The following is a 27496-nucleotide window of genomic DNA, read 5'->3' on the forward strand; positions in this document are numbered from 1 at the left end:
TCACTGCTTAAAGAAACAAAGCATGTAAGTGTCAGGACAAATCCAGACCTTTACAGCACTGTATATACCAAAAAATTGCAGGTACGAAAAAAATCCCATGTTACTGCTCCCCTACTCCTTTCTCTCTCAACAGCTGAGTAAGATCCCACCATCCTAAATAAATTGAGTTAAAACATCCAAGAGAAATTAGTTCTACGGAGAATTAAACTGATGCCTGTGTTCTTGTACCAAATTCCTACACATAAATTTGGGTCCAAAGCAGGAAGGCCTGAAAAATCAGAGACAGTTCAAAACAGCACTTCTACTGGTTTTTATTTTTCTTAAACCTTGGCACAGCCAGCACATGTCAGGGACTATTATAATTATACTCTTTATGTGCTGAAAAATTAATAAACAATTACTCACTTCAGGAAAAAAAAGCAAGCAGCCATTTCCTTGACAAATGCTGCAGAAAGCATCAACAATCTCCCTGAAATCTGGGTCCACAGCAGGGAATTAACACCAAGGGAAGAACGGCCACGGCTGTACAGACTGGAATGACTGGAAACCCAAGGCTGCAATGCAGTTTTCTCAGTAGCCTGCACCTGATCCAAAGGAGCTACAAAGCAGTTTTATATCTTTGTAACAGAAAAAATACATTCAGTCTTCAATGCTGCTTTGGCTCAAGTACAGGTGTTTGAAATGGGCTAGTTTCAATCCCTCTAAGGCCAAAAAGGGCTTCCACACTGCCTTCATGGCTGGAAAACCTCTGCTGTGGTAGGAAGTCAAGCTCACCTTCACAGGACACCAAGAGAAAGAAAAAAAATACACACTTTCCTGAACAAATGAATGAAACAGCAAACATCTGGGACCTTGATAAATTCTCACAGAAATTTTTTTACAGCCTAAGTTTTGACAAAAATCTGCCATTCAATAATTTCTTCCCTAAAATACTGGCAAGTACTATATTAACTTCCTTGAGAACCCATAGGGAACTCTGGCGCACTTGCACTGAAAGGCTTCCAATATTCTTAAAAAAATTAAGTAAGCTAAATAAAACTCACATATCCCTTTTTAAGCAGACCCACTCTACACAGTCTTCTCCCCACCTTAAATCAATGGTAACCCAATTCCAATGCCTTGCAGCTCTGTCTGAGAACTAGTGGAGAGATCAACGCTTTTTATCTTAAGGATTATGGATCACTCCCTGGGTGACTAACACAGCCAGCAGCCCATTAGAACCACCACAAAGGGCAGCTGCTCCTCTGACTTGAGAAAACAGCATATAAAACTTCACCCCTTCATGCTGCAGTTCTTCGCCTGCCTGCCTTGTTTCATACTCTAAACACACTAAAATTTATTAACCTTTACAGTAAAAACAAATAAAATGATGATGAAGTAAAACCACAGTGATGTAAGGGCTGCAGCTAGCACCGTTTATCTGTGGAAATCCAATTAGTGCTCGAGTGGCAGAGATACCTGGAAAAGTGCTCACAATCAAATCAAAAAAAGATACAAAAACATTAACCTGATGGCTAAAAACTCCACATTTAAACATTTAAAGTAATAAGGGTGCTTTTATTGAGTATTTTCTATATTTCATTAGGTCCCAAATTGATGAGGAACCCTAGAGATGCATTTCCTGGGCTTTTGGATCCTTAGACCAAATGCTTGACTTTGTTGTTGGTGCTGTAAAACACAAAGAGTGTTTCTTGCTAGAATAGCAAACATCTTTCTGCAGTAGAAACTACAGCAACAACTGCACATGCAGGAAATGCTGGAAAGCCTATGAAGATATTCTTTGATCTGAGACATTCATTCTGTACTCACCACGATGTGAGCAGAAATGTTGTTTGAATTATTTCTGCACGTAAGAGTATCCAGATTTATCTCCACAGTTATGCTTTACCAGAAACTCTTCTCTCAAAGCCATCACCTGTGTCCCTTGGCTGGGAAAGGACTACAGGGATGAGATGCACACCTTCCACACTGACAGGCTCAGAAAAGGAGATGGAACTGAATAAATAAAGAGATTATTCAAGTCCCCAGCAGCAGGGACCTCAGATTAGGTCTGATTACAAGATTTACAGAAAAAGCACACAGCACAACGTCCCTGCTGTGTCCTCTAAATACTGTGACTGTGCTGCTTTTTGTCAGCATTAAATTCACTTAAATTTATTAAAAGAGGAATCAGGAGAGAGTCACTGTCAATGAACAGAAGAGCAAACTTCTGAGTAACAAGCTCTCCAAAAGCACAGAACAGGAGACAATAATATTTCATAATTTTGGGAACATCTAATAGCACCTTCCCCACACATTTGCTTATGGCAGAACATTGCACTTGTCCCCAGTACCCATTTCTGTGCAATGCTCTCAGGCTGTACAGAGGAGTTCAATGTACACATCCAGAATAGACTGCATTAAATGCAAAATCAAATGCACCTAAATTCCATTCCAAGGTGAATTAACCGAGTTAAAAGAAGCAAACTTCCTTGAATTATACAGAAAAATTTGGTCTATTTTGTATTTTTCCACCTATTTTTAAAATCTCAAAGTCTTTATCACCTTTTCAGAGAGGTTTCATGACAGATCATTGTCAGTATTTTTACTTAATGCTAATCCTTAACTTTCTTTCTTTGTAATACAAATCCAGTGCTCAGAAATAAATTTAAGACTTAAGAAGTATCATATGAACGATTTGGGCTGCACTGAGTACCAGAAAAACAGTTATTTCCTGACTTTACTGTTTCACTGGGCTACCACTCACACTCAGATGTTCTCAACAGACTGGCCGTATTTGTGGTATTCCCTTTCTGCAGCAAATATTTATGAATTAGCTTTCACATGCCACAGAGTGCAACTTGTCTTCAGGGAGCAATTTCTACATCTCTTTAACTTTTGTGCTTGGTATGTAGCAAATACGAAGAGGAATATGATACTCAGAATTTGCATGCTGAAATATAAAATGTTTAACATCAAAAATTAAGGAAAAAAATCCTGTATCAAACAGAGCAACATTTAGATTCCCCTCCTCTTCATCCCCTGTAACAGGGATGAGAATGGGGTAAAAATCAGTGGTGAGAGACCTCCTGCTCTCGTTTGGAGTATAAAGAGTCCTGGTTTATTATCCTGCATTTGCATGTGGCAGCAAATGTGTAAATGTTTTAATAATACAAAAATCCCAATAGAGTGGAGGAGGAGGATATGAAAGAAAGAAATACAAGGACATTTACTTTCTTGAGAGTGAGATAGAAAGGAAAAGAGGGAAGAAAGATGACATGATAAGGGACAAAGCAAGCTTTTCTGGGATATATCTGGAAAATGCTAAAAGAGAAATCATTAGGAAGCTCATAGTGCATCTACAGTGATACAGTGCGGATCAATTCATTTAACACTGCCCTGTACATTTACAGAAAAGCACTTTTGATATAATAAAGGCTCATAAACACACTAAAATTGGGTTAGACCTGTTTCAAATTCCTGCCAAACAATGGTTCAGAAAAATGAAGCTCTATTTTAATTAGCTCGACTCAAGAGTGATTTGATAACAGCAGATGCTGTCTGGATGCTTTCAGCTTGATGGGCTCCACATACATGAACTTAAGAGTGGCTTTGATGCAATTAGATATCTTTCTCTCCTTTAACATGTGTTAAGCTGAACCACTGGCTTGTGTCTTCTTAGCATCTAGAACCAGAGGGAGATTGACACTCCTCATCATTCTTCTCCAACAGAGAGAAGCTAAAGTGAAAAGAAGCAGCTTATTTTGGGGCTTACCCACAGTTCCAACAACTTGAAGACAGAGAGGAGCAGGCACCAGTTCACTGCTCACAATGTAATACTAAGATCTTAACATCAGGTCTGTTTCTACCACAAACCACATTTCCTGGCATGTCATGTTTACAGGCTTGCTTAGTCCCAGTCAAAAACTGCCTTGTCAATTGTTGCTTCAACTCATGCCATTTTCTATAAAACAAGAGGGATTCAGTAGTAATTCCATACATCCCTTTCAGTCCTATATTCGCAGAAGACACTCCATAGACACACTGTACCATTAAAGAAGCTTCCACTCAGTCATAGTATGGCTTTCCCACCTACTGTCCACCACTTCCTTTTAGAGAAAACTTCTATTCCTGGAAATATTTGTGCATTGACATCTTAGAGGCTCCTTTGCCTTTCTGAAGGGATGCACCTACCTCACTCTGCAGCCAGAAAGCACAGGCATTTGCTAAAGGACACATGGAACATAGGAGCTGCTTTAATGCATCAGGGACAAGGCTAATAGGAGGTCTTGATTTGTTAATTATCTGTCAGTTTGTCACAGCTGGGCTGCAAGGAGTGGGTGAGGGGGAATCTTTCTGCTTGGTTCTTTCTCTAAATGCAGAATTAGGCTGTCAAAACCTTCATCCCACCACAAGAGGCTGTGAAAAGAAGAGCCAGACTATCCTTTTCTTCCTCCTTTTCCCAGCAGGATATGCTGCTTCAGATGTCCTACCCTCCCACCATGACTGCAGAGATGTATATAGCATATATAAAATGACCTTCACACCATCACACCATGCCCTGTTTAGTCAAGGAACATTAGCAGACCTGAGCAAGATAAATCAGAGAGGAAATCCCAGTGCCAGGGGAGCACACAGGAGGCATTTATTTCGTAAGGAGCCCTAAAATTGCTACTTGCTTGAATCAGCAATTTTCAAGCAGGGTTTTGGAAAGCAGGCGGCCTGGCACCTGTGAGAGCAGCCAGATAGATATACATGGAGTTACAGAGATAAAAAAGTGGCGTAGTGTCAAGATTCCCTTGCTTCTTACATCTCTGCCCGATGTAATCCCCTAAGTAGGGGAAAAAGTTCAGGCTGTGAAATGGGATAATGTATGGAATACCCCCATGGAGACAAAGCTAGAAAAGCAGAAAGCAGGCTGTGATACAGCAGTAGAATTTACCATAAATGCTTATACCTCCTAAATCCAGCTAAACGTGGCTGTTAAGCTATCAAAGCCCAGGCAGATCCCCACCCACTCCTCTGCTTTCCCTGCAGGCCACATCCAGAGCATCCCATCACTCGACTCCTTTCCTCAGCAGGCCCTGGATTATGAAAAATCCCCTGCAGGAGCTTCCCACATCCAACAGACACACCCCTTCCTACCACCAGCGACTCTGCGCCCTTTCAGGTGTGGGAGGCTTGAGGTTTATAAGCTGTGCAAAGAGGCACTGCCTGCTCAAGGTGGGAAAAGAGAGACCATTCAGTTCTGGCTTTGTGATCAGAGCTATAAACTCACCTGAACTGGACAAAATGGCCATGAGCATTCCTCTGACCATTTCAACAGTTAAAAAGAGGTGTCTCAAGTTAACCTTTGTGTATTGTACACTTAGGGCAGCCAAGGAGCACATGTGTATGGTCAGCACACAAGTCAGATTCTCAGAGCAATTTTCTTCTGTGTACTATCTTCTCCTATAGCTGAAAAAACTGGTGCTTTTCATCTTTTGATCTAAAATCCTTGGAACTAACATTTCATTTTCTAGCATGATCTACCCATCACTATAAAGCACACCAGCTGAAAGGACAGAAGACCACCTACAGTTTCCTTGACTGATTATTTAGTCCTGAGCACTAAAACTGAATGATACATTTTCTGCAGACGGTCCTGCCTTCCCCAGATGGGGTCTACTGAGAAACCCACTGGAGATAAAATAACTGTCTCTGTTTCATCAGGTGAAGTTAACAGATCCATTGCAGGCAATATCTGCAGAACTTAACCCCAGAAAATAAAATTTGCTAAAGCACTGCTTCTCAAACTTTATGCAAGCTTTCACTTTTTCACTCATCTGCTATGTTGGCTCATCTCACATTCCTCAGCTGAGATGGCATCAAGCTCCTTCAGGAAAATGAGTTACTGAAGTAAATGCTTGCTACCTCTTCAAACTAGGAGGAACAGAGCTCCAAACAGCAATTACAAGTAGAAAGCTGTTTACTGGTGAGTAACTTGGTGACTTCCTTTGAAGCCTTTTGCATTCCTTTGGAGTTCTAACCTAAGTTTGAGAGAGTCTACTTTAAGGAACTTAACTATAAAGAGACATAGCATTGGTGATGACAGTGTGATGATACAGCATTGCTCCCCACCCTACACCTACATAAGAGCTCAGGAGCAATTTCCCAGCAGGTACTGGTGGCATCAGCCCCTCTGCCCCACAGTGATACAGGATCCTGGGTGTTGGGATGATGCTGGAGATAACAACCCAGAAGCATTGATAATACAACCAATGCAGCAGTCAGCATTAATTATCCCAAACTACTACAGGGCAAGGCCTGAGTTTCTTAAAACATCTGTCTCACAATCTTCTGGTCTTTAATAAAATCACCCTCCCAGCCATAGGGTGTAACTGGAATTGTACATACGCATGTGCATGCAAAAACATAAATGCATAACGAGAGATTCAGGTCCTCATTAAAAAGTTGAATAAATAAGAATTCACCAAGGAATTCTGCCAGAGTCTGATTTCCAGATCTGGTTTTGCTGCATTCTTACCCACAGCCAGCAGAGCTCTGGGCGCCTCCCTATCCCTCTCCAGCTGCACCATCCTCTTCAAATTCAGCCTTCTTGCACCTATAATTACTAGGTGCTCTGTGCCAGGCTCCTTTAATTAACCAACCCAACTCTTCTCCCTTTGGGATCAGACTAAGCTCTTTTTTATTAGTTCCATCATTAGCTCCATCAGTATCTAGGTCTAAGCATGATACCTTATACCACTCCATGAGTGGGGCTGTAGGGTGCAAATGACCTCCAAAGAACCTGCCTGCAGGAGAGGCAAGAAAAGCAAGGCTATGAACCCAGGAAAAGCGGCATGAGGGGGGGATGCAACCTTTCAAATTTAAGTACATCAGCAAAAATGACACAGCTCAAAATCCTCAGGAAAATGCACTGTGTGAGGGGACCTTGGTGTTCCCATTAGGTGCTTCTGCAGTGCTGAAGGTGGTTCAATCCAAAGAGCCGAGAAGCAAGAACAGAATAAATCCCCCTATTTGTCATTACACTGGGGCCAGCCTTGTGATTTTCAGGGCTTCAAGAAAGAGCCAAGCATTCCTGGAGAGCACTACTTCCCCAAGCCTCACTCTCTCCAACTGACGGTCCTGTAAATTTTCACTCTCTGAAGCTGTTTCACCTAATTTCTAGAGAAACACACAGAAAAAAAAGTCAAAATGCACCCTGGCCTTACGTGGACCCTGAGATCTCCGGTACAGAATTGCTCACGCTTGTGGTAGAGAGAAGATGGGAGGTGGAAAGCAGAAGAGCTGGTAATGCCCTGGGATTTCTTTGGACGGGTGGTCACTGCAGTTGCACAGCCTGACTTCCCCAGAGAGTTTTCTCAAGGAGAAACCAGCCATCGATCTTGGGACACACAACTTCCAGGACCGCTCCTTATCTCAGAACAGCTTCTGCCATGAATTCCTGAATGCGCTTTAATGTTTAAATTATTAAATGCATTAATGTATTTACATTATTCAAGTCTTATGTGCATTTTTCTAAGATAATTTATGTATAAGAGCTTGAATGTCCATGACTGTTAATGTCTACAACCCTTCCTGTTCATTATTGATTCTGGGAGGGAAAAAAAAAAGCCAGTGTTTTAATGCCTTATTTTTAATGTATTAAGAGTCTGAATAAGTGCATTCTCTTTTTTCTTTTGTAATTTCATAATTTAAGTAGTGCATTTATTAAACTGACACAGTATGAATTGTGGTGAAGTCTGGCACAGGTCCATGCTGCCAACGCAGCCCAACCGACCATCACACTACTCTGCAAATCAAGCACAAGCTCAGCTCCTCTTACTCCAGCTTCTACTCCCTGCCTGAAATCAGAAGGGACACAGACCATAAAGTCTTTTTAAAACACATTTTCTTTGCTATTTACATGGCTTTTCTCTGTCATCTCCATTTTAAGTTGGTGAATGTTTTTTTATGCTATTGGTGAACTGCTTGAATGCAAACCTGATTTTCCAATGAGTTCTGCCACACAAACTACAGCTTAAAAATGTCTACAGTACCTTTTAATCCCTGAAGTTCCCAAGCTCTTAAAAGATCTAAACTAAATATAATTTTGCTGTTTCTACACCACAGTTGTCACATTATAAATCCAAAAATTTGCTCACAGCTTAATGTTCACAGGCAAATTACATACAGAAATCAGGTCATCTCCACTGCTGAACCACAGTCACTTCCAGAGCAGAATGCAAAGCTGTTCAGCAGTAGCTGCCCATCCTGTGCAGCACTTTGGGACACAAATACTGTAACAGGCAACGGAAAACTGCAAAGAAAAAAGTCAGCTAACACACAACAGACCTACCTCCAGTCAGTCCACCCACACTTAAACGGTGTGTATGGACATGCACTTCATATATAAATTATGTGTAAATGCCTTGGATGTTTATAGCCAAATATACTACTTCCAAAGTCCAGTTTTTACGGCCACACAAATCCACTGCCAGCTGAGCCTACACAGAGCAACAGTGACACCCGATGGCTTTCAGCTTAACCTTGGGACACAATTCCCTGGGAGGAGAATCCAGGGGTTCCATTCCCTCTGTCGATGCGGTGGCCCCAATTCCAATCACCTATCAGAGCAACTCATCAAGGAGCTGAGCTGCAGAGAGATAAAACTTGCTGTACGTAGGCACTGTATGTAATTAAGAGTGTGCATAAGTTTCACAGTACATTCTGCATAATTACAGCCTTGCCTGGCACGGCTGCCAGTGCGAGCATGAACACACACGCACACACATAATGTATGCACAATATTGTGCATATGGACTTGGGAAAAGACAGGGAACAGTGAAAGTTGCTGGCTGTTGTTTTAAGAGCTGACTCTGCCATTTCTAAGGTTAAGTTTGTGTTTTTTTGCTACTCATTACCATTCTTTAACTGTTACAATTTATATCAGCATATAATGTTAAATAATTACAGGGAGCGGAGCTCACTCTAGCGAGGATATAAATGCGCTGTGGGATTCTACAGATTTAAACAAATAACACTCACAGCAGGGGGTGAGCAGATGAATTAGCATTAATATCCTGCCTGGGAGATCCCAGTGCAGCGTTATGGCTTAAATACAGATCTTTTCTGTAACAGTCAATATGACAGCTACTACCAATACAGGCCAGCACATCCACCAGCCAATATACAGCTGCAGCTGAAAGAATGTCCTCCTAATAATCCATACAGCAGCCAGTTAAAATAAATAACTTCCCTTTAACAGTCTATATCACAGCCAACTGCATTAAAACCTTCCCTTTTAAGGTCTATACAATAGTCAGCTAAATGGAAAAATTGGCATCCTTCTTGGCAGCTTTAGAGGGAAGTCAGGCACCGAATGGGTGAGAGACCGAACTCTCATCTCATCTCTTGGGGACGAGAGGGGTCCTTCCAGATCATGGTAGGGAGTCTGCTCTGCTGCTATCATGGCTTTCAGTGAGAGGACAAATTAAGAAAGCCACCACTCACTAACTTTCACAAACAAGTACATTTACATTAAAACAATAACAACCAAAACCTATTTCTTTCCTGATAGGAATAAGGAATCAGACTCCAGCTGGCCAGCAGCAGCTAGCACACAGATGTGTATTTCCTCACAGTGAAGGCAGTTTGCTTTTTCTAGCACTTTTACCACCAGAGAGATGTCCCATCTCAGCCTAAAAGCAGAACCCAAACTTGAACTCTCTGTTTTAAATCAGTAGCTGCTTTTTCATTCTCTAACAAGAAGCAACAGGCTGATGTAGGCTGGGAGTCTGCCTTCCTTGGACTAGAGCACAGCCCTTCATTGTGCAACAGCAATTGCAACAGACCATAATATAAATCATGACAGACATGGTTACAAAGCACCCAAATCTGAGAACTGAACTGGAGGAAAATTCACGGCCATGACAAATTCTGTCACAAGGCCACTTTTACACTTAGGGTCAAATCCTGTTCTCACATAGACAGAGTTTATCCCGGTACCCCTCTGCTGGGAGGGAGTGACTAAATTCCTACTTCAAATTAACTGACCTGCAAAACAAACCTGTAGAACTTCAACAAATTGCAACAATACTTCTTGAGGCAAATTAAACAGTAAAACACAAAAAAAGTCATAAAGCACTTAATACTGGACTTAGAGTTTACAAACTGCTGTACAAGCAGTAATAAATATCTAGAAAATTAAATGTGTGGCTATTTTTGTATTTTCCATACTGCTATGAGATTTTACCAATAAATAATTTTTCCACTAAAATAATACATTTGCTATCTTCCTTTAAATGAAAGGAGATAAGTAACAATTTTGTTAGAAATTGAAATGATAAAGCAGGAAAAGCATTTATTTTTTAAAACTCCACAAATTAAAAACATCTGATTGCCTCCTTTTTAAGAAACCTCTCCCTTTGGGCATATATTACAAAACATAAACATAAACCAGGGGCCTACAATCCCACCAGATGTTTGGCACCTGGAGCCTTTTCAAGTAATTGATTAAGAAAGTAAATTTTTTTTCAGGTAATGTGAAAAAATAGGACTCAAATCTTTCACATTTTCAATGCTGTAATTTATTCTACCTCAGATTTGAGGGGAAGACTTGCAGCAGTAAACTCATTCCAGTTTATAGCCTCCCAAATTAAAAATAAATACACACAACCCCTACTCCAGAAGTCATGGTTTGAAGCTTTGACCATATTTTGCAAAATGACAGTTATTAAAAACAACAAACATGTATCACTGTGAGTCATCTGGTTTCCAACTTCTGAGTCAAAAGGGGCTGATTCCACACAAACTGAAACCTGGCTCTCCGAGGACTCGCATGTTTAACGATTTGTATCTCTGCACCACAGCTTCAGAACAGGATGTGGAAGAAAAGAATGAAAAGGAGATGGGAGAAAGGGGAGGGGAGGGAAAGAGAAAAAACACTTTTTACTGGTCCCAGTGTCACTGCAAATAAAGACCATGTCAAGATTTAAACCATAATAATGGAAAGGCTATAAGGTCCCTGCTATAATGTTTCCTCTGATATTCCCTTTCATAAATGTTCTCTTTATGCTGCATGCTTGGCAATAATACATGTAACGTTTGTGAACCAGCCCCGCTGGGGAAGCTGCAGCATATGAAGCCTCACAGAACACACATTAGAAGCCAGGCAGTTCATTCACCAGTTCCCCAACTTTCCTTAGCTCACCTATCATCTTCAGGAGAATGCAACAAACCAGAGGAGACAAGTCATCTAAAGCAACCTCCAAATATGTTTAGCTGGACACAGATCTGTGTGTGCCAATGCAGGGACATGCAACTACCTCTTCCTCCAATGCAACACCTTTCTGGGCTCCCAGCTATGGCAAGTAAAAGCAAGAAGCCCAAATTCGTTCACAGCCGTGTCAACGGGATCAGTGGCAGCCTGAATTTCCTCCTGGCAGAGACAGGGCAGGATCCATTCCCTTCTGTGAGCTCAGCGCCGCCTTCCAAGAAGGAATGGCCTTCAGCAGCCTGAGGCACCTGCATGCCTGGCAGGTGAAGTCTGGACAACACCACCACCTCTGTAAGAATTTAGACCGGAATCCCACGGGGCATCAGTACTGAATTTCCCAAGGAACCTGACACCACTGCTTTGAGGCCTACTGGGTGCTTGGCAGCTGACCATTAAACTGGAAACTACGTCCATCTTTATGGAATTGTGGCAACCTGAGTTGAGAAAGGGATTTTCAAAACTCCAGTGTTGGGGGGCCGAGGTGGGCTTGTGTCAGTCTTGTCCATAATTCTCAATCACTGCACAGAAAGTATTTATATCCTGTTGGCAGCATGTGCAACCAATGCGACTCCCCGTGTCAGAGCTGTCAATTATGGCCTTGACTTATGAGGGAAGATTAAATGAGCTAAATATGTAGAGCTTGGCTGAGAGACCAGGTTGGGGGTGGGGGAAAGGAGAAATGATGTGATAACTGTCTACAAACATCTGAAGGGTGCAGATGCTTTAGGAAGAAAGGAATCACTTAGGATGGCACATAAAACAAACAGGCGAAGCAAGCTGGAAGACACAGGAAATTCTCACTGTATAGCTGGGAATCTCCATTCCAGCAAGATATCCTCTGCTGCTGAACTGTATCCCAAGGAATATCATCATTCAGGCTATCCAGATGCTTGACAAAACACAAGGACATTGACAGCAGAGGAGAATTCTGCTCTGACCAGAAGATGAAATGGATAATGTAAAGAAGTGGCACATATTGTGAGTGTCCTGTCTTGCTTCTCTCCAGAGGTAAAATCATTTTACTAAGAAGCCGCACAAGGATCACAGGCTGTCACTAAACTCTTTGTGATTGCAGGAACAATCAATAAGAGTCTAGTAACGTTGTTCTTTTTGATTTGCAGTGCCTGGGCAAAAGGAGTCCAACTCTACAGTGGTGTTAGAGGCAGGAGAGGAACTAACAATCTCCAGCAACATTTTTCAGAGTAGGAATTTAATACTGTGGAGTCAAGAGGCACTCCAAAGAACAAGTTTCTGCATAAAGTTATTTCAAGAAGCTAAAAAAGCAGTCAGTCACTCCTTCAGCTGGTCCCTCCTCTCCCCAAGCAGAGAGAACTGTGGGCAATTGCTGCCCTCTACAAGCTGCTCTGCACATAGCAAAGCTCCCACATACAGAGCAGGAATGATGCTTTTATCCCACCTTGATCCCATAACCATTACCAGTGCAGGTACCTCTCTGCTATGCCCCCATTCCAAAGCTGGGGGGCACACAGCAAAGTGTCATTTAACCTGTCAGCTCTTGGGGACAGGCAGAGCCACCAGGACATTTTGTACAGGCTGATTGGGTCTTAAACCTGCTTTGGCCTGTGATTACTGCAAGTCTCCAGCTCTCATAAATTAACATATGATGCTACAATACAAGTTATAGCCCAAACTATTACAGTCTGCCCTCTTTTAGAATTGAGATTTAAAGGAATTCCAAGCTTTTCCATTGACCTCAAATGGGCAGTTTAACCTGGTATGACAGTGTTTCTTTAACTATGCTCAGCAAGTCCATTTGCATGTGACATTAATAATTTGTCCAAATCAACAGAGTAAAAGGGATTGACAGATTAAGTGAGCACACTTTGCATGAACGACAGAAGAAGTCAACGAACACCCAGAAGAAAGAGAGAAAAATAGGCAAAACCCCAATAATCTTAAACTTATCAGAAGGTCAAACACAAGAGAGAGCTCTGCTTAGTAAATCACAGAGCTTTCTTAGGAGCAAACCAAAGGATATTGTGTATGGCAGTGATACAGTTCCCTGTTCGTGGCCCAATAAACCCAAAATCTGCACAGCAATTGCCCTCCACAGCCTGGTGGAATCATTGGCCAGCACTGGGATGCTACAGCAGCACATCCAGGACTCCCCCAAATCAACTGCAGCATCATCACACGCGAGGTTCCGGCCGGCCGGGAGGTCGCCGAGCTGAGGTCTCTCTCCCTCTCCTGCTGACAGTGGTAAATCACCCTGACTAATGTTTCGCCGGGGGCTGTAAGTTAGTTGCGTACTGACTCTGCTGTCTGGAAATCCCCTCCGGATAGATTTACTCTTAAAGAATCATTCAGTGGAGGCCACCACTAGGAACAAACCCATTGTGGCAGATGGAAAATTTGTACAGTAAACAGGTATAAATCTTGCGTTAAACAATAAAGGGTGGGAAAATGGAAAGCACAAGTGTGATGGCGAGTGTGCCTCCAGCACACTCCAGTCCCTCACATCATTTCTGGGGAAACAGTCCTTCTTGGAAAAAAACCCCAACCAAACAAAAAGCATCATCATTTTCTACAACTCTAGACTAAGACCTTTGAAATTTAAAAGAAAGGATAAGGATATTACAAGGTATCCCTTGCTAAAGAATGTGCTCCAGAAAACCAAGTATGAGTTTTTCAGTGAAAATACCATTCTTGATTTAATTTCAAACAGCAATTTCAGGCAAAGAAAAACTTATAAAAATTCTCATGTATCTTGTTTTCTGTAGGGCCTGACAGGGCAGAAAGAGCATCTACTCCTTCATAAGAAGAGGAACATGGATTCTCAATTTGCTCAATGGTTTGCTTATAAAAAAGCAGACTCTGAGTACTCTTAACTAACATGAACCCCAATAAGCTCGCTCAAATCCTGTGACACAGAACTGTAGCCTCTCCTCATTACCACTCATGGTTTTGTTCAAATCAAGAAAACAGTATTTGGTAGCATTAGTCTCCATCATCTTCTAATTACACTAGTTAGAGCTAAAAGTAAAATCTCAATTGCAAAGTTCCTTCCTCAGCAACCTAAATGAAATTTTCTGTACTCACACTCGACTTGAGAGGAAGCTTAACAGAACAGATAAGGTGTAAAATGAGACAACAAACCAGAAAGGATTTAATAATTCTACTGTCTGTCACTCACAGCAGTGTACCCTGTGATGTTTGCACAAAAAAGGGAGTTAAAAGTGTTCTGGCCATTATCCTGATCCTTAAATATTTGAAAATCAATTTAACAAAGGGCGGGGAAAAGCCACGAGGGCTCCAGCACATTCCAACAAACTCAACGCTAATTGCTATAGAGGCAGCAGTAATTCTCGTTAACTTGTACCTTTCAACGGCCTGTAAAAAAAGGAATAAAATGTCCGTATTTCAGTGCTAACTGCTCTCATCTGCAGCAAGAATCAGAAAGAAACAGCACATGCTAAAAATAAAAGAAGAAAACTTAAATAATCTGCGAAAGAAAATATCCCACTCCTCATATCCTCATCCAGGGATTATGTGTCTTAGTGAGCAACCAAGACAGTGTTTTACATTTACAACCAGTACTTTCATATTTACAACTAGTAGTTCTTCCAGATACCAAGAACCAACAAGGGAATGAGTATGTTTTGTGACACAGGAAAAAAAACCTGAACAAACAAGCAGCATGTGGAAAGGCCTCACTGACAAGCTCTGCTTCCTTAGGTTCTCCCTATAGCCCAGGTTCCTGATGGAGGCTTTTACAGACACAACCTTCAGAGCTCTAATTTAGGCTGCAGCATATTGGGCAGAAAGCAAAGGCCAACAGCAAAAATAGTCATGCTCATCAAAACACCTCAAAAGCAGCACAGGATGGTTAAAAAGCTACAAGACTGTGCTAGAGAGAAAGAGAACAAGCTAAACAGGTTATTTAAATATACTCTGCAGAGATATTAGACCAAGGAAACACAGATTGCTGATGTAAAGTGGATTTTCTAATGGTTTAACCTCACTGAAAGAGAGTTTGTCCTATGTAGCAGCATCCTTTGCACATCTTTGCTTTGAGTGGCTGTAAAAAGACAAACCTATTCCAATTCCACAAGTGTTCAGAGGCTTATCAGAGGTGGCTGCTCCAAGCAGCAGGGGATGCAGCAGTGTTCACTGATAAGCTGGACTCAAGGAGAAGCTGATCCCGCACTGACGATGACAAACGTGGCTGTAAACAGCAGCAGAGCGAGATGCTGACACTCTGTGAACACAAGGTTACACTTCCCACTATGGAGCTACACGGCAAATTTTAATGGGCCAAGACCGACAGGCAGGGAAATGAGTGTCTGCTCTGCTGCAGGAATTATAGCTGTCCCCAGCCCCCTCCCACTCATCTGCCACTGTCACTGCTCTAACACAGTGACCTCTTATTAGGGAGTATTTTTCAGTTGGGACAGTTTATTGTAAGGACACTGGATAACTCAAGGGATTAATGGCAGGGACATGGAGTTGCTTATCTCCAGTTTGGTGGTTCAAAACATCAAAAGTGGGTGGGAGAAAGAGCAATTTGGATTGTGACACGAGTTTGTAGGGCTGCACTCTGAGGGCCTCAGTAAGGTCATAAACCTTTACAAGGTATCCTGGAAGATCCAAATGCAGGACACAATATGATGTGTCAGACTTGGTCTGCTACAGGATCTTGCAGAATGCTGATGTCCTTGTGCAAACAACTAGGAATCCCGGCTTCTCCTGGATTCCTGTTGAAAGCAGCAGGCTGTAGGCAGGGGTACAGGGTGGGCAGAACACGGTGCCCCTGTGCACAGCGGAATGTGCTGTATTTAGCACCTTGCAGGATACAGTGTCCATTGGAATCACAAATCCAATACAATACCAGCTTGAGTCTGTAACAACTGCTGATGCAAGGTGTTTTAATTCTATTGCTTTCTCATTGTTATGTGCTGGTATGTTCCAAACAGGTCTGTCCTATGAAGCACTGAGTCCTTCCACTCACCAATAAAGTCAAAAAAGGTGAGGGGGTGCAGAGCAGAATTTGGTCATGAGACTCTTTTCTCCCTCCTTTAGATTCTTCAACTGTTTACCACCAAATGTGAAGTGCAGGATGACACCCCCGAGCACACAGCTCCCCCACAGTGCCTGCTGGATCTGTGCCACTCTGTGTTTCCGTAAACACTTTTATGACACGGCACCATGTGCCTACGAGTCTGCTTTATGGACCAACATCTCCTGCATGTGTGGAAGGCAGCATGCACGATCCTGGCTACAGGACAGCCACAGCAGGATGGTGGAAGTCAGGTCATCTGGCTCACAGACCTGAACTGCTCATTTAATAAGGCGTCTACAGAGGAGCAGATGGAAACAATAATGACTCCTAAACAAATGTGACAAAGACTGTAAGAGTTTATTATTTAAAAAAAGTTAATGAAAAAATAAGAAGGAAACCTCCACCTTTCAGAGGGCTCTAATTAGCTCCCATGCTAGACCTCACCATCATGAGAGCAAAGTTTATGCTGGAGTTCTTTAAGTGTATAAATAATTTTATGTAGTAAGAATATCCACCCAAACAGAAAGACACACAACTGCTATGTGCTTCCTCTGAGCAATTCTGAAGTCACATATACAGTAAGAAATTAATTATATCTACGGTAATGTTAGAATCTGCCTTGGAAAAGAACAAGCTGTTGACCAGCACAGGCTGTGATGACCTGCTTCCTAAGGGAGGATGGGGGGCAACCAACCCTTCCAAAAACAAACCACCAAATCCTCCACAAAGCACGTGGTGTCAGATAACAGCTTCAGGTAATCTCAGATACAGATGTCCATGCAATTAACGGATGGCACAGTGTTACTATAGAGAGAGACAGTCGCTGCAACAGCATTCACAAACAACCCTTTCATAAGATGTGTTTTACTGACTTTTCTCAGTTCACAGTCTTTACTCACATCTCTCTTTTTAAAAAATCATCTCCTGGGTTCTCCAGGTCAGAGTTACTTGGTAAAAATACTTTGATGTGGCCAGTGCCACAAGTACTTGAGTCTTCTCTCTGCAAACAGCTTGTATTCACTACGATCAACAAATGAAAGCCGCAGAAGAAACTCAAGAGATTTATATATTTGGGACGAAAGCACTGGCTAAGAATTTTGGCAAGGTTTTGGCTGACTTACAGATGGCTAAAGAGGAAGGAAAGAAAAAAAACCCCAAGGCTGTAAAAACCCGTATACTGCAGCTCCAGGAGTAGTGGCTCACTTCCCACTCTGCATCACCATAAAAGAGCAAACAAAACAGGGTGCTCTTAGTTATCCTCATACACAAAAAAATCCCAGAGACCTTTCCAAAATGCTTCTAGAGTAAAAACATTGGATTACATGCACTGCCAGCTGACAAACATTTCTAAGCTCACTCTGAGTGCCTCTGAATACAAAGACTGCTTGAATGAGGTCTCTGAGCAGCAGAGGGGTTTTTACTAGAGTATAGCACTATGAATCTGCTGCACAGGGCTCTCTTCAGACTCTTTCCTAAAGACGGTCTGAACAAGAGCTCACGCTCAGGGCAGGCAGTGGCCCAGGCAACCCATATCTAACACCAGGCTCGTGGGAGGCTGTGGCTACAGATCAGAATTCAGAGCACAGCATGGCCACCTGCAGCAGTTTACACCTTTTCCACAAGGCAACAGCTCCTCAGAAACGCAAAACAAAGGGTGAAAAATGATGCGGCAAAGAGAACAACTCGTTCTCAACAAGTTATCAACAAGAAATTGTATACTGCTTCTTGAGGAACTTACCAGCGGCTCCCGAGATGCGGCGTTGTCAGGCGCAGGGCAGGAGCCAGCCTGTGAAGCAGAAAGAGAGTGAGGTCACATTGCCACCCGATGGACACCGTTAGAAACACTCATCTAGAAGGCTCCTGTGAGGAGGATTTTTGCAGGCACGTTTGTCTGTGCTATCAGCAGCAGTTCTGAGGAGGACTGAAGACAAAAATGTCAGAACCACAGAAAATATATAAATTTCAGCTGTCCCTATTTAAAACAAGGGAATTAACAAATCTGCAGAATTCATTTTAGGAGGTCAGCAGTGAGAGCCAGCGAGACTCCTGAGAGATGGCATGAGAGTAGTGGTCACCCTAACACAAATTCTAAAATACTTCTCCCATTTTCATGATCCAGCAATGCACCCTTTCGTTTCTAAACCATTCTTCTAGAGATTTCAAAACAACCATGATTTAATTAAACCTCACAAATCGTGAGCAGTACTGGGACCGTCCTTGTCTCCCCTCCACACATAATCAAGATATGAAGTTTTAGGGCAGATGCTGAACACTTTACTTTGCACAGTAGGATTGAGTGGTGAACGGGAGGAAGAAGAAACTGTTTGATTGAAGCAGGACAGTCAGCCAGAGATTAGACTAAATATTCCAGAGCTCTCACTCTCCAGGCTCACCTGCAATTTTGCTCATATTTACTCGATGTTCAAGAACAGAACAAATGCTTCTCCATACTCCCTTGTGTTACAGAATTACTCTCTGGGCTTTTCTTCACTGCCAAAGAAAGCAGTTTGATCTCCACATAACCAGAACAGATCAGCTCTCCCCCTAGGTAGAGATGCCTAAGTTTTACCATAAAGCAAACTTATCTTGGTCAACAATCATTTTCAAACAGGATCTACCTGGCATTAAGATGGTCTAAACTGTTTTCACCTGAAGTGTTTTATTGTAGGAGAGGTAACACATACTGGTGACCTCAATGGTGAAATAATGCAGTTTGACTAGGAATAAAGACAAGTTTTGAGGCTCAGTTAGAGTAAAGGGATCCCATTCATTGAATACAGGGAAAGATAAAACTGTCCAGCAAGAGCTGAGTTAGAGTAAAGGGATCCCATTCATTGAATACAGGGAAAGATAAAACTGTCCAGCAAGAGCATCAAGGCTCTTAAGTGACCTTTTGTCCTCCAATTCTATTCCTCATTTTTATACCTCATCTTCAAAGTAACTCAAGATTTATTTTTCTCATTTATAAAATACACAAAACAATAGAGATAAAATAAGTATTTACCACAAGAGGGTGCCAGAAACTCAAATACAGTGCAACTCATCGGCTTCCAGACAAGGATCATCACCAGGGCCCAGCCAGACCTCACAGGTTGCCATAACCACTGGGAGGGAGGGAGGGAGCAAGCAAGCACTCACCACTGAATTAATATCCTCAGGAAATTCCCAGAACATTCTAAGTACTAGAGCTCCTATATTCTGCCCTAAAGAGCTGCACTAGTATTTATGGACTGTCAGATTTATGGACTGTCACTCCACAAAACATTTGGCCAACCTGGCAAACTGCTCAAAGAGGAATTTGGAATGAAACTTGGGTTACAGTGAGAAAATGGCATCATTATAGAAGCAGGAAGAGTCCTGATCCTGAAGACAAACGCTCCCCAATTCTGCCATGTGCTTGTAGCCCTGTTGGCACCTAAACGATGAGTTGGATCATTTATGGTACCTTGAGTACATTGTCCAAGCTGCCACCATTTTAAATGAGATCCATATTTCCCTTCCAGCCAGATTTCCAACTACAATGAAAAGGAACTAGTCTTGTAAGACAGGGGACTGTCACCATCTGGGATATGTCAGTGATGCCTGTTCAATAGCCTGTGTTTAATGAATATTATGAACATCACCACCCAGAGACCCTTTACCTTCAACATGAAAACCATCCTTTAAGGCACATAATACAGAGGTTTGTCAGAGCTACAGGCAAGTGGGGAGGAAAATTTACCTACCCATATATTGACTAACAATGCAGCTAGGGAATTAAGTCTCTGGAGCAACAAATCAGGCATCTTTCAACATCTTTGAAATTTGCTTTAACTACTTGCTTACACAAAGAAAACAAACAGCTAAATGGTAGATTCAACAACTTTACTGCCAATTAACATCAAAGAATTTCAATTTTTCTCACACTACTGGGATTTATGGTTAACTGGAATGCCAGAGGACTGGACTGCTGCCAGGCTCCACCAAGAAGAGTCACCAAATATATTGCCAAAGTATTTACATTAAGGAAACACTGACAGCCAAGATAAACCTGAAATTGGTTATTCTGTTCACAGGCTACACCATCATCTTGCTCTTCCCTTTCTCTTACTATAAAAAAAGCAGTAACAGAGAAACAGAATCTTTTCTTTTGCTTATTTTTGGTAAAGACATTGCTAAAGGCCCAAGGAAAATGATTTCTAAACAAAACAAAGTATTTTAAAACCTCTGGTAGAAATATTTATTGCCTTTAGAACATAATTCTATCTACGTAAATGATTTTGTTTAAGCTGCAATACTCCCCCCTCCCCACACTGCTTGAGGCAACATATTAATTCATGAGAATGAGAAAATTAAACTAAGAAAAACAGATAATAAGCCATAAGACATCTGACACTCCCTTTTCAGCATCTAAATTAACTTGATTTGTAATAGAAAACATGATGGGACCCAAACATAAACATATTAAGCGAGGCAGTGCCACTACTCACAGCCTCATGTTGAAAGCTTGGCAATAAATAAACAAACATCACCAGTGGCAGAAAGCAAATATTTTATTAAATTCTCTAAATGTTTAGAGCGCAATGGGCACAACTTTCTGCAAGTATTGATAACAGTGTCCAAATTGCAATGATTGTGTAAGAGGAGTGGTGTTTACATTCTGTGAGACTTGTAAAGGTATTTTCATTGGTTAATTCCAAAACTGTCCCCTTGAAAAGTCACCCACTGCACAGGATATATCCTTCAATCACACCTCCTTTTTTCCAGGCAAAGCCATAACACTCTCTTAAATTCCATCCAAGCCCCAAAAATTTGAGAGCACTGAACACCTCTCAGAGTTCTGGGTGAGGAAATGGTAAACAGTTACAGAATCACAGAATGGTTTGGGTTGAAGGGACCTTAAAGATCATCTCATTCCAACCCCCAGCCATGGGCTGGGACACCTTCTACAAGATGGGGACATCTGTCCCCAGCAGGCACCAGCAGAAGGAGCCCCTCTGCCCCCTCACAGGCACACAAGGGGAAGGAAGAGGCTTCTGCAGGAGCAGAGCAGCTCCTGGGGTGTGTCGGGGCTGAGTGTTACTATGAGGTTAGAGCTGAACTCCTCACATGCCTGAAGCAGGGCAGACCCAGAGCTGCCTTGAAACAAACTGCCGTCGATGTAGTCAGGACAGGCCAGAAGCCAAAAGGGGTGCAAGTTACGGAGGATGACCTAAGGATCCAGCATTGTTACACGTGATGGGACAGAATCTGATTCTTCATCTTTACCTTTAAAACCCAGAGGGCTCTCTGACTACATTTATGATGTCTGTTAAAAAGCAAGACTTCCATTTCCAAACATCACACCTTATTTTGAGGTAACGCAATACAAAATAAATGGGGGGGGGGGTGGTTTAAGTGTGCAGTGGGAAAATACAATATCCAAACTCAATGAAACCTGGATGGTTTTTAGGCAACCACATTTGCCAGTTAACCAGATTTCTTTCTGAGAAACTGCCAGCCCAGTAGACTCCCCAAGTGCCTTATGGACCAGTCACAGACAGTTTCAGGTTTCCTCATTCTGGAAGTGTTCACTTGCAGTGTAATGGATGGACTGTAACATCTGTACCTCACACTGGGGCTGACAGGAACACCCAGGTGATGCAAAGCTGCCCTGCCTCTTGTGAGTTTTGTAACACAGCCTTTCACAACCCAGCTCCGTGCTGGTTAGCCAAGAGTACCAATTTTATGTAATTTATTTCTATTTCAGTTTAATCCAATAGCGTTCCCTACAAACTCAGCCTCCTTAGTCCAGAATAAAGGGATCAACAGAGAACTTCATGGTGATCTAGCCAAATCAGGACAGATCTGAGTGATTGCAGACTGCTGTTTTCTTCCCAGTTGCTCACACAGCCAGACCTTTCCCCTCCTGCTGCTGCAGTGGGACCCTGAGGGCACCAAAAGGACTTTACCAAATTCCATTGGCACCACACACTGAGGAGCCTGTCTGGGATAGTGGTGGGATGAGAGAGCTCCACGAGGTCACTGAATCCGAGGTGGGTTGAGCTTACAATGAAATACAAATTACTTTAGATCATGAACAAAACAGTGTGAGAGGGAACCTACTCTATAGAATCACAGAATCCAGGTTGGAAGAGGCCTTCAGGAAAATAAAGATATATATTATATACAACTACATCACGCTTCTGTTTTCTCCTCTGGCTGCCCTATTCATTTCATGTCCCTATTTATAAATATCTTAACCTTTTAGTGCTTCTTGAGCACTCAAAACAGCGAATTTGCATTTCTCTTTCGCTCTCCCCATTCAGCTTTGCCCTTTTATGCTCTTGGCTCAAGGATCTCCCTCCCTTCCTCCCTCCCTCGCAGTTGCAAGGCAAAGACAATATTTTGGTCTTTGTCACATAATCATAGAATATTCCGAGTCGGAAGGGACCCACAAGGATCATCGAGTCAAACTATTACCCTGCCAGGTTCCACCGCATTTTATAACCCAGCTGCACACTGTCCCCTTTCTCTCCGGCCGTATCTGTATTTATTCCTCTCCTACTCAAGTGCTTTATGAGTTTCATACACAAACCGTCAATGCTAACACGCCTGTCCCCTGGGCCCGGCCTGCACACCCTTCAGCCAGCCCCGCACAGCCGCTGCTGGCGCAGGGCACGGAGCCCAGGTGCAGCACGGAGCCCGCGGTGCACACGGGGTGTGTTCCGGAGCCCCTCAGGCCCCCCGGCCCGGCCCGGCCCGGCCCGGCCCGCCTCACCTGCCCCGGCTGCTCCGCTCTCTCCGCGGCCGCCATCTTCCCAGGCGCGCCTAATCCATCCCCGACCGCCCGATGGAACGCCCCCGCGGCCGCGCCGCGCCGCAGGCATAGCGAGTCGAACGCCGGCAGAGCGATGCGTCCCGCCGGGGAGCCACTGCTGCCGTGAGTGCTCGGCCTCAGCCGCGCCGGACACTCGGGCCGCGGCTTTCTCCCGCGGCAGCGGTGCCTTTCCTGCCTGGAAAAGCCCCGTGGGGCATTGCACAGCGTCACTTGATGGCGGCGCGACTGAAGCGGTGCGTGGTGCGGCGGCGGGACGGGCCGGAGCAGCACGGCGTGGCCGCATCCTGCCTGCGGGAGCTGCGCGACAAAGGTGAGCGCTGGCCGCGCTGGGAGCCGCTGGGACCGGCCTGAGCCCCGGCCTTAGCCCGGGCAGAGGAACAGACAACGGGAGAGCGGGACTCCGGTACCGCTTCCTGATGGGGGAAGCGAAGGGAGGTGGGAATAAGCATAGGGAATTGCTTTCGCTGCTATGCGCTCTCTTCGTTGCGTGTGCCAAGGTTTGCATGGAGAATCAGGCGGTGTCTTCTGCCGTGCTTGCAGTGAGAGGACCAGAGGAAATAGCCTCAGGCTGTACGGGGGAGATTCAGATTAGATATCAGGAAAAATTAGGGTGGTCAGGAATTGGAATCGGTTGCCTAGAGAGGTGATTGAGTCATCATCCTTGGAGGTGTCTGAGAGGCATCTGGATCTGGTGCTGAGTGATGTCGTTTAAGGGTTGCAGTGGCAGTGCTGAGTTGATGGTTGTATTGAATTGAATTAACTTCCAACTTCCAAGGTCTCTTCCAACCTTGATTATTCTCATTTTAATTAGAAATTAGGAGGGAAAACTTGTGTGCATGTGCTAAAAAATAGCTGATGTGCAGCGCTGTGAGGAGACAGGTCCTAGGCTCCAGCCTCAGTCAGTGAAAGTTTTCTGTTCTTTGTGCTGGGGGGTAATAAAAAGGCAGTGCTATGTCACTTTTATTGTTTTGTTCAGTATTTTTTCTGTTCTGCAGTTTGTGGTGTTCTGGCTATTGACAAGGCCAGGGAGCCCATCACCTTGGTTCTGGCAGAAGATGGGACCATTGTGGATGATGAAGATTACTTCTTGTGTTTGCCATCTAACACCAAGTTTGTGGCACTGGCCAAGGATGAGAAATGGTCCAGCAAAAGCTTAGGTATGCTAAGAGTGAGGAAGCATGGAAGGGGAGGTGTGTTTGTAATACACCTAGTGACATCAGGCAGTCTCAGGTGATCAGGAATGACCCATGATACTGGTGACTCTTGTGTCAGACAGTGGAGCATCCTGGCTCTCAGAGTCTGTGGATGAAGTGGACAGTGCTGCGGAGAAGTGGAAGCAACTGGCTAGGCAGCTGAAGGATGACCTGTCTAATATCATCCTGATGTCTGAAGAAGACCTCCAGGTACAGTGGGGAAACCCCCAATCCCTGTCCTTCTGTCTGCCCATCATCCATTTATCTCAGTAGAGAACAGAATCAGTAAACAAGAACTCGGGCTTAATTCAGCTGCTGCTTTTGGCTCTTAGTGCCAAAATCAAACTTCTCCTTGAAGGGAAACATTCTAGTGTCCAAGGAGGGTGCTCTTAATCCCCCACTATCCTTCACAGTGTCTTGTTCCAGTTGTGGCAGTGGGAGGGCAAAAAATTGAGATTTGGCCAAATGGCAACTGTATCAGCTCATTCCTTAAAAACAGACACATGGGTAACATGTCCAGAGGGGAGGCAGAGCAGCAGGCCAGGTCTGTCTGCTCCAGAGGGGTTTGAAGAACTGCTCTCACTTTCCAGAGCTTGCCAATCCAATCTTGATTGATTCAAATTTCTGACTGCTTAACACCATGCCTTGTTAATGGTGGTGAGGCATGGCAATAACTGCCCCTCCTTGTTCTCCCCAATGTGCAGCTTCCCAGGTGCCAGGCTACTGCCTTTCCTTTGAATATTCCCATGCACTGTGAAGTAGTACTTTGCCATTAGTTTTCAAGATCTCTTAAAATTGCATATGATTCCACCCCTTCCTGGATACCTTTTGGTTTTTAGTAAAAAATTCTGCCTGGTGGAGTGCCACTACAGCCTCTCAGAACTCAGCTGACTTGCTATAACAAGAAACCTTCTGGAACAAGCTTAGTTTCAGGAGGGTTTCTTTATGCTGTTTCCATTGCAATAAGTGCCATGAAATTAGTTACTCAGGAGCGCTCTCAATGTTTTAAGGTGCTTATTGATGTGCCACACTCAGACCTGGCAGAAGAACTTGCCCAAAGTGAAACCAAAATTCGAGTGCTGCAGGACACCCTGCAGCAGGTGCTGGACAGACGAGAAGAAGAGCGTCAGTCAAGGCAGCTCCTGGAACTCTACCTAGAGGCCTTGAAAACTGAAGACAGTATCTTAAGCAAAGTTACAGGTAGGGAGCATTGGGATGCTAAAGGTTTTCAACTTCTAGTTGAGTGGAATAAGTAACGCAGTCCAGGCCACTTCTCCTGTCCTGTGTTTGTCAGGGGTTGTACTGATTCTGCATCTTTTTTAGAACCTGAGGCAGCACCAAGGAAGGAGATGGATGTGGTTGACACAGGTACCAGCAGCACAGATACTTCAGCCACAACAGCACTCAGCAACCAGGTCCTTACTGCTCTGAAAGAGAAACCTGCTCCAGAGCTCTGCTTGGACAGTCAGGATCTAGAGGTGGGTGAGAATGACACAACCATATTCTGGCAAATCTCTCCCTCTGGAAAGAGAGGCTACTCTTGCTTTTCCTTGCTGTAGAAAGTTAGTAATTGCTTTCTCTTCCTTTGAACCTCTGAGTGTTGGCAAATTATTGGAAATCCAGTAGCCCATGGGATAGTTGATGAAAGCTGGGAACATCTCCAGTTCCAAAGAGCCACTACTAAACTTTTCTGCCTCGTTCCTGGTGTTGTTAAGATGGTTAATGGCCAGGGAGTCAGTAGAAAAGACTGCTAACAATCTGTCTTGCTCCAGCTGGTGTTGAAAGAAGACGCAGCAACCCTGGCCTCGGCTCTAGGATGGGACAAACAGAAAGCTGGAGCTCTGCAGGAAGCTTGTGATCAGGAGCTCTCCAAGCGCCTTAAACAAGTGCAGACTCTGCATTCCCTACGGAGCACATGTAAGGGCAAGAAAACGCTTCCCTGGGGGGACTGGCCCAGTTCAAAACGCAAAAAATAAGACTGCATTCCTGTTTGCAATTTAGTTTTTGCATTAGAATCAATACACGCAAAGACACATCCTGGGAACCACAGTTTGCTGGTCATACTGTGGTCCGGCTATAGAACAACTAAAATCTGGTCATTGTCCTGAGGCTTAAACTCCTGTGGTGATTTGAACTGTGCAACCAAAGGGATTTTGACTTTTTGCAGAATACTAGAACAATGTTATTGCTAAGCACAGCATTTAAGTGTTCAGCTTTCAATACCTGGTTGGTAGCCAGAAGCTTCCATGTGATAACGGTGGATACAGCCCCTGAAGCCCCAGGCAGTCGTCTTACTTTGTTCTCCCACTGTTTTCAGTATAAGAAGAATGGAAGATCTCTGGAAGACACTTTTGAGGTACAATTAGTGATCAGAGCAGAGGGGTTAGCCAGGTGCTCACTGGCTTTAAGCTCCAGCCTGGGATCTAGGAACTTGAATTCTCACACTGATTTAATCACTTAAAGTAAACTCAAAGTCCTTTAACTTTAGTGCTTTTTCTGTAAGGAACTCCTGCCTCTTGGTGCTGTATAAGAACTATCATGTAAAACACAGCAAAGGCGGAAATACTTGCTTTGTAAGGCTGTGTGACAGAAGGCTTGTATTTGGCCTGCTGTGTTATTCTCCCACTGGTTAGTGTAATATCATGATGCTTTTGGATTAATTGGCTTATTTTTAAATTTGTTAAAGTCTTTTTTTCTAATATCAATAAAACCTTTTTATCTTACCGTTGGACTAGTTTTGATATTTCCACCAGCTGCTATAATTAAAGAATGTGCTGATGAATACAATGTCACCTTAAGGAAGGAGGAAGAAAAAGTTGAACATAGTAGTACTCTGGCTTTAACTTATCCAAAGTGTTTATGCAAAATGTGTATTCATCATGATGACTACACCCAAACTCTCACCTGGCACAATGTGTTCTTCTCAAGTGAGAGCAGCAGATGTATATGAAAGGATTTTGACAAATAAGATGAAAATTCTGAGAAGGTTTTACTAGGTGCAGATGTTTTTTGTTGTAGCATGCTAAATCCTCTGATTTAACACAGCCTTAGATGGCCCAGGATAAGTATTCCTACAAGCAGGCATTTGGGTGAACCCACTGCATGCAACATTCCAGCTTAATTATGGCACTGTCAGAGTTAGTGTAACTAACTAACTAATATTTAATAGTGTAACTAATAAATATCCTAAACAGTTTAGTGACTTTAAGCAGGTGAACAAAACTACTCAGGTTAACTTCAGGTGA

General features: G+C 43.3%; 2 protein-coding genes across 3 annotated transcripts in view; one reads left to right on the plus strand and one right to left on the minus strand.

Annotated features, from left to right (window-relative positions):
* Positions 1-23132, minus strand: part of PEX14 (peroxisomal biogenesis factor 14) — a 64166-nt gene extending 41034 nt beyond the window's left edge. For both annotated transcript variants that reach the window (XM_085080165.1, XM_085080164.1), the window contains exons 1-2: positions 22999-23132; positions 17998-18045 (exon numbers count right to left, since the gene is read on the minus strand). In XM_085080165.1, the coding sequence (XP_084936291.1) occupies positions 17998-18045; positions 22999-23034 (84 nt within the window). In that variant the 5' untranslated portion in view covers positions 23035-23132. The remainder of the gene's footprint in view (positions 1-17997; positions 18046-22998) is intronic.
* A 101-nt stretch (positions 23133-23233) lies between these two features.
* DFFA (DNA fragmentation factor subunit alpha) lies at positions 23234-26974 on the plus strand. Its single transcript, XM_085080166.1, has 6 exons — positions 23234-23368; positions 24054-24215; positions 24331-24461; positions 25262-25451; positions 25575-25729; positions 26024-26974. Exons 1-6 carry the CDS (start codon positions 23272-23274, stop codon positions 26225-26227), a joined length of 939 nt encoding a protein of 312 aa, XP_084936292.1. The 5' UTR covers positions 23234-23271; the 3' UTR covers positions 26228-26974.
* The last annotated feature ends 522 nt before the right edge of the window (positions 26975-27496 follow it).

This window comes from Lichenostomus cassidix, chromosome 21 (assembly GCF_008360975.1).
Source record: "Lichenostomus cassidix isolate B80296 chromosome 21, HeHo_3.0, whole genome shotgun sequence".
NCBI classification, from domain to species: domain Eukaryota; kingdom Metazoa; phylum Chordata; class Aves; order Passeriformes; family Meliphagidae; genus Lichenostomus; species Lichenostomus cassidix.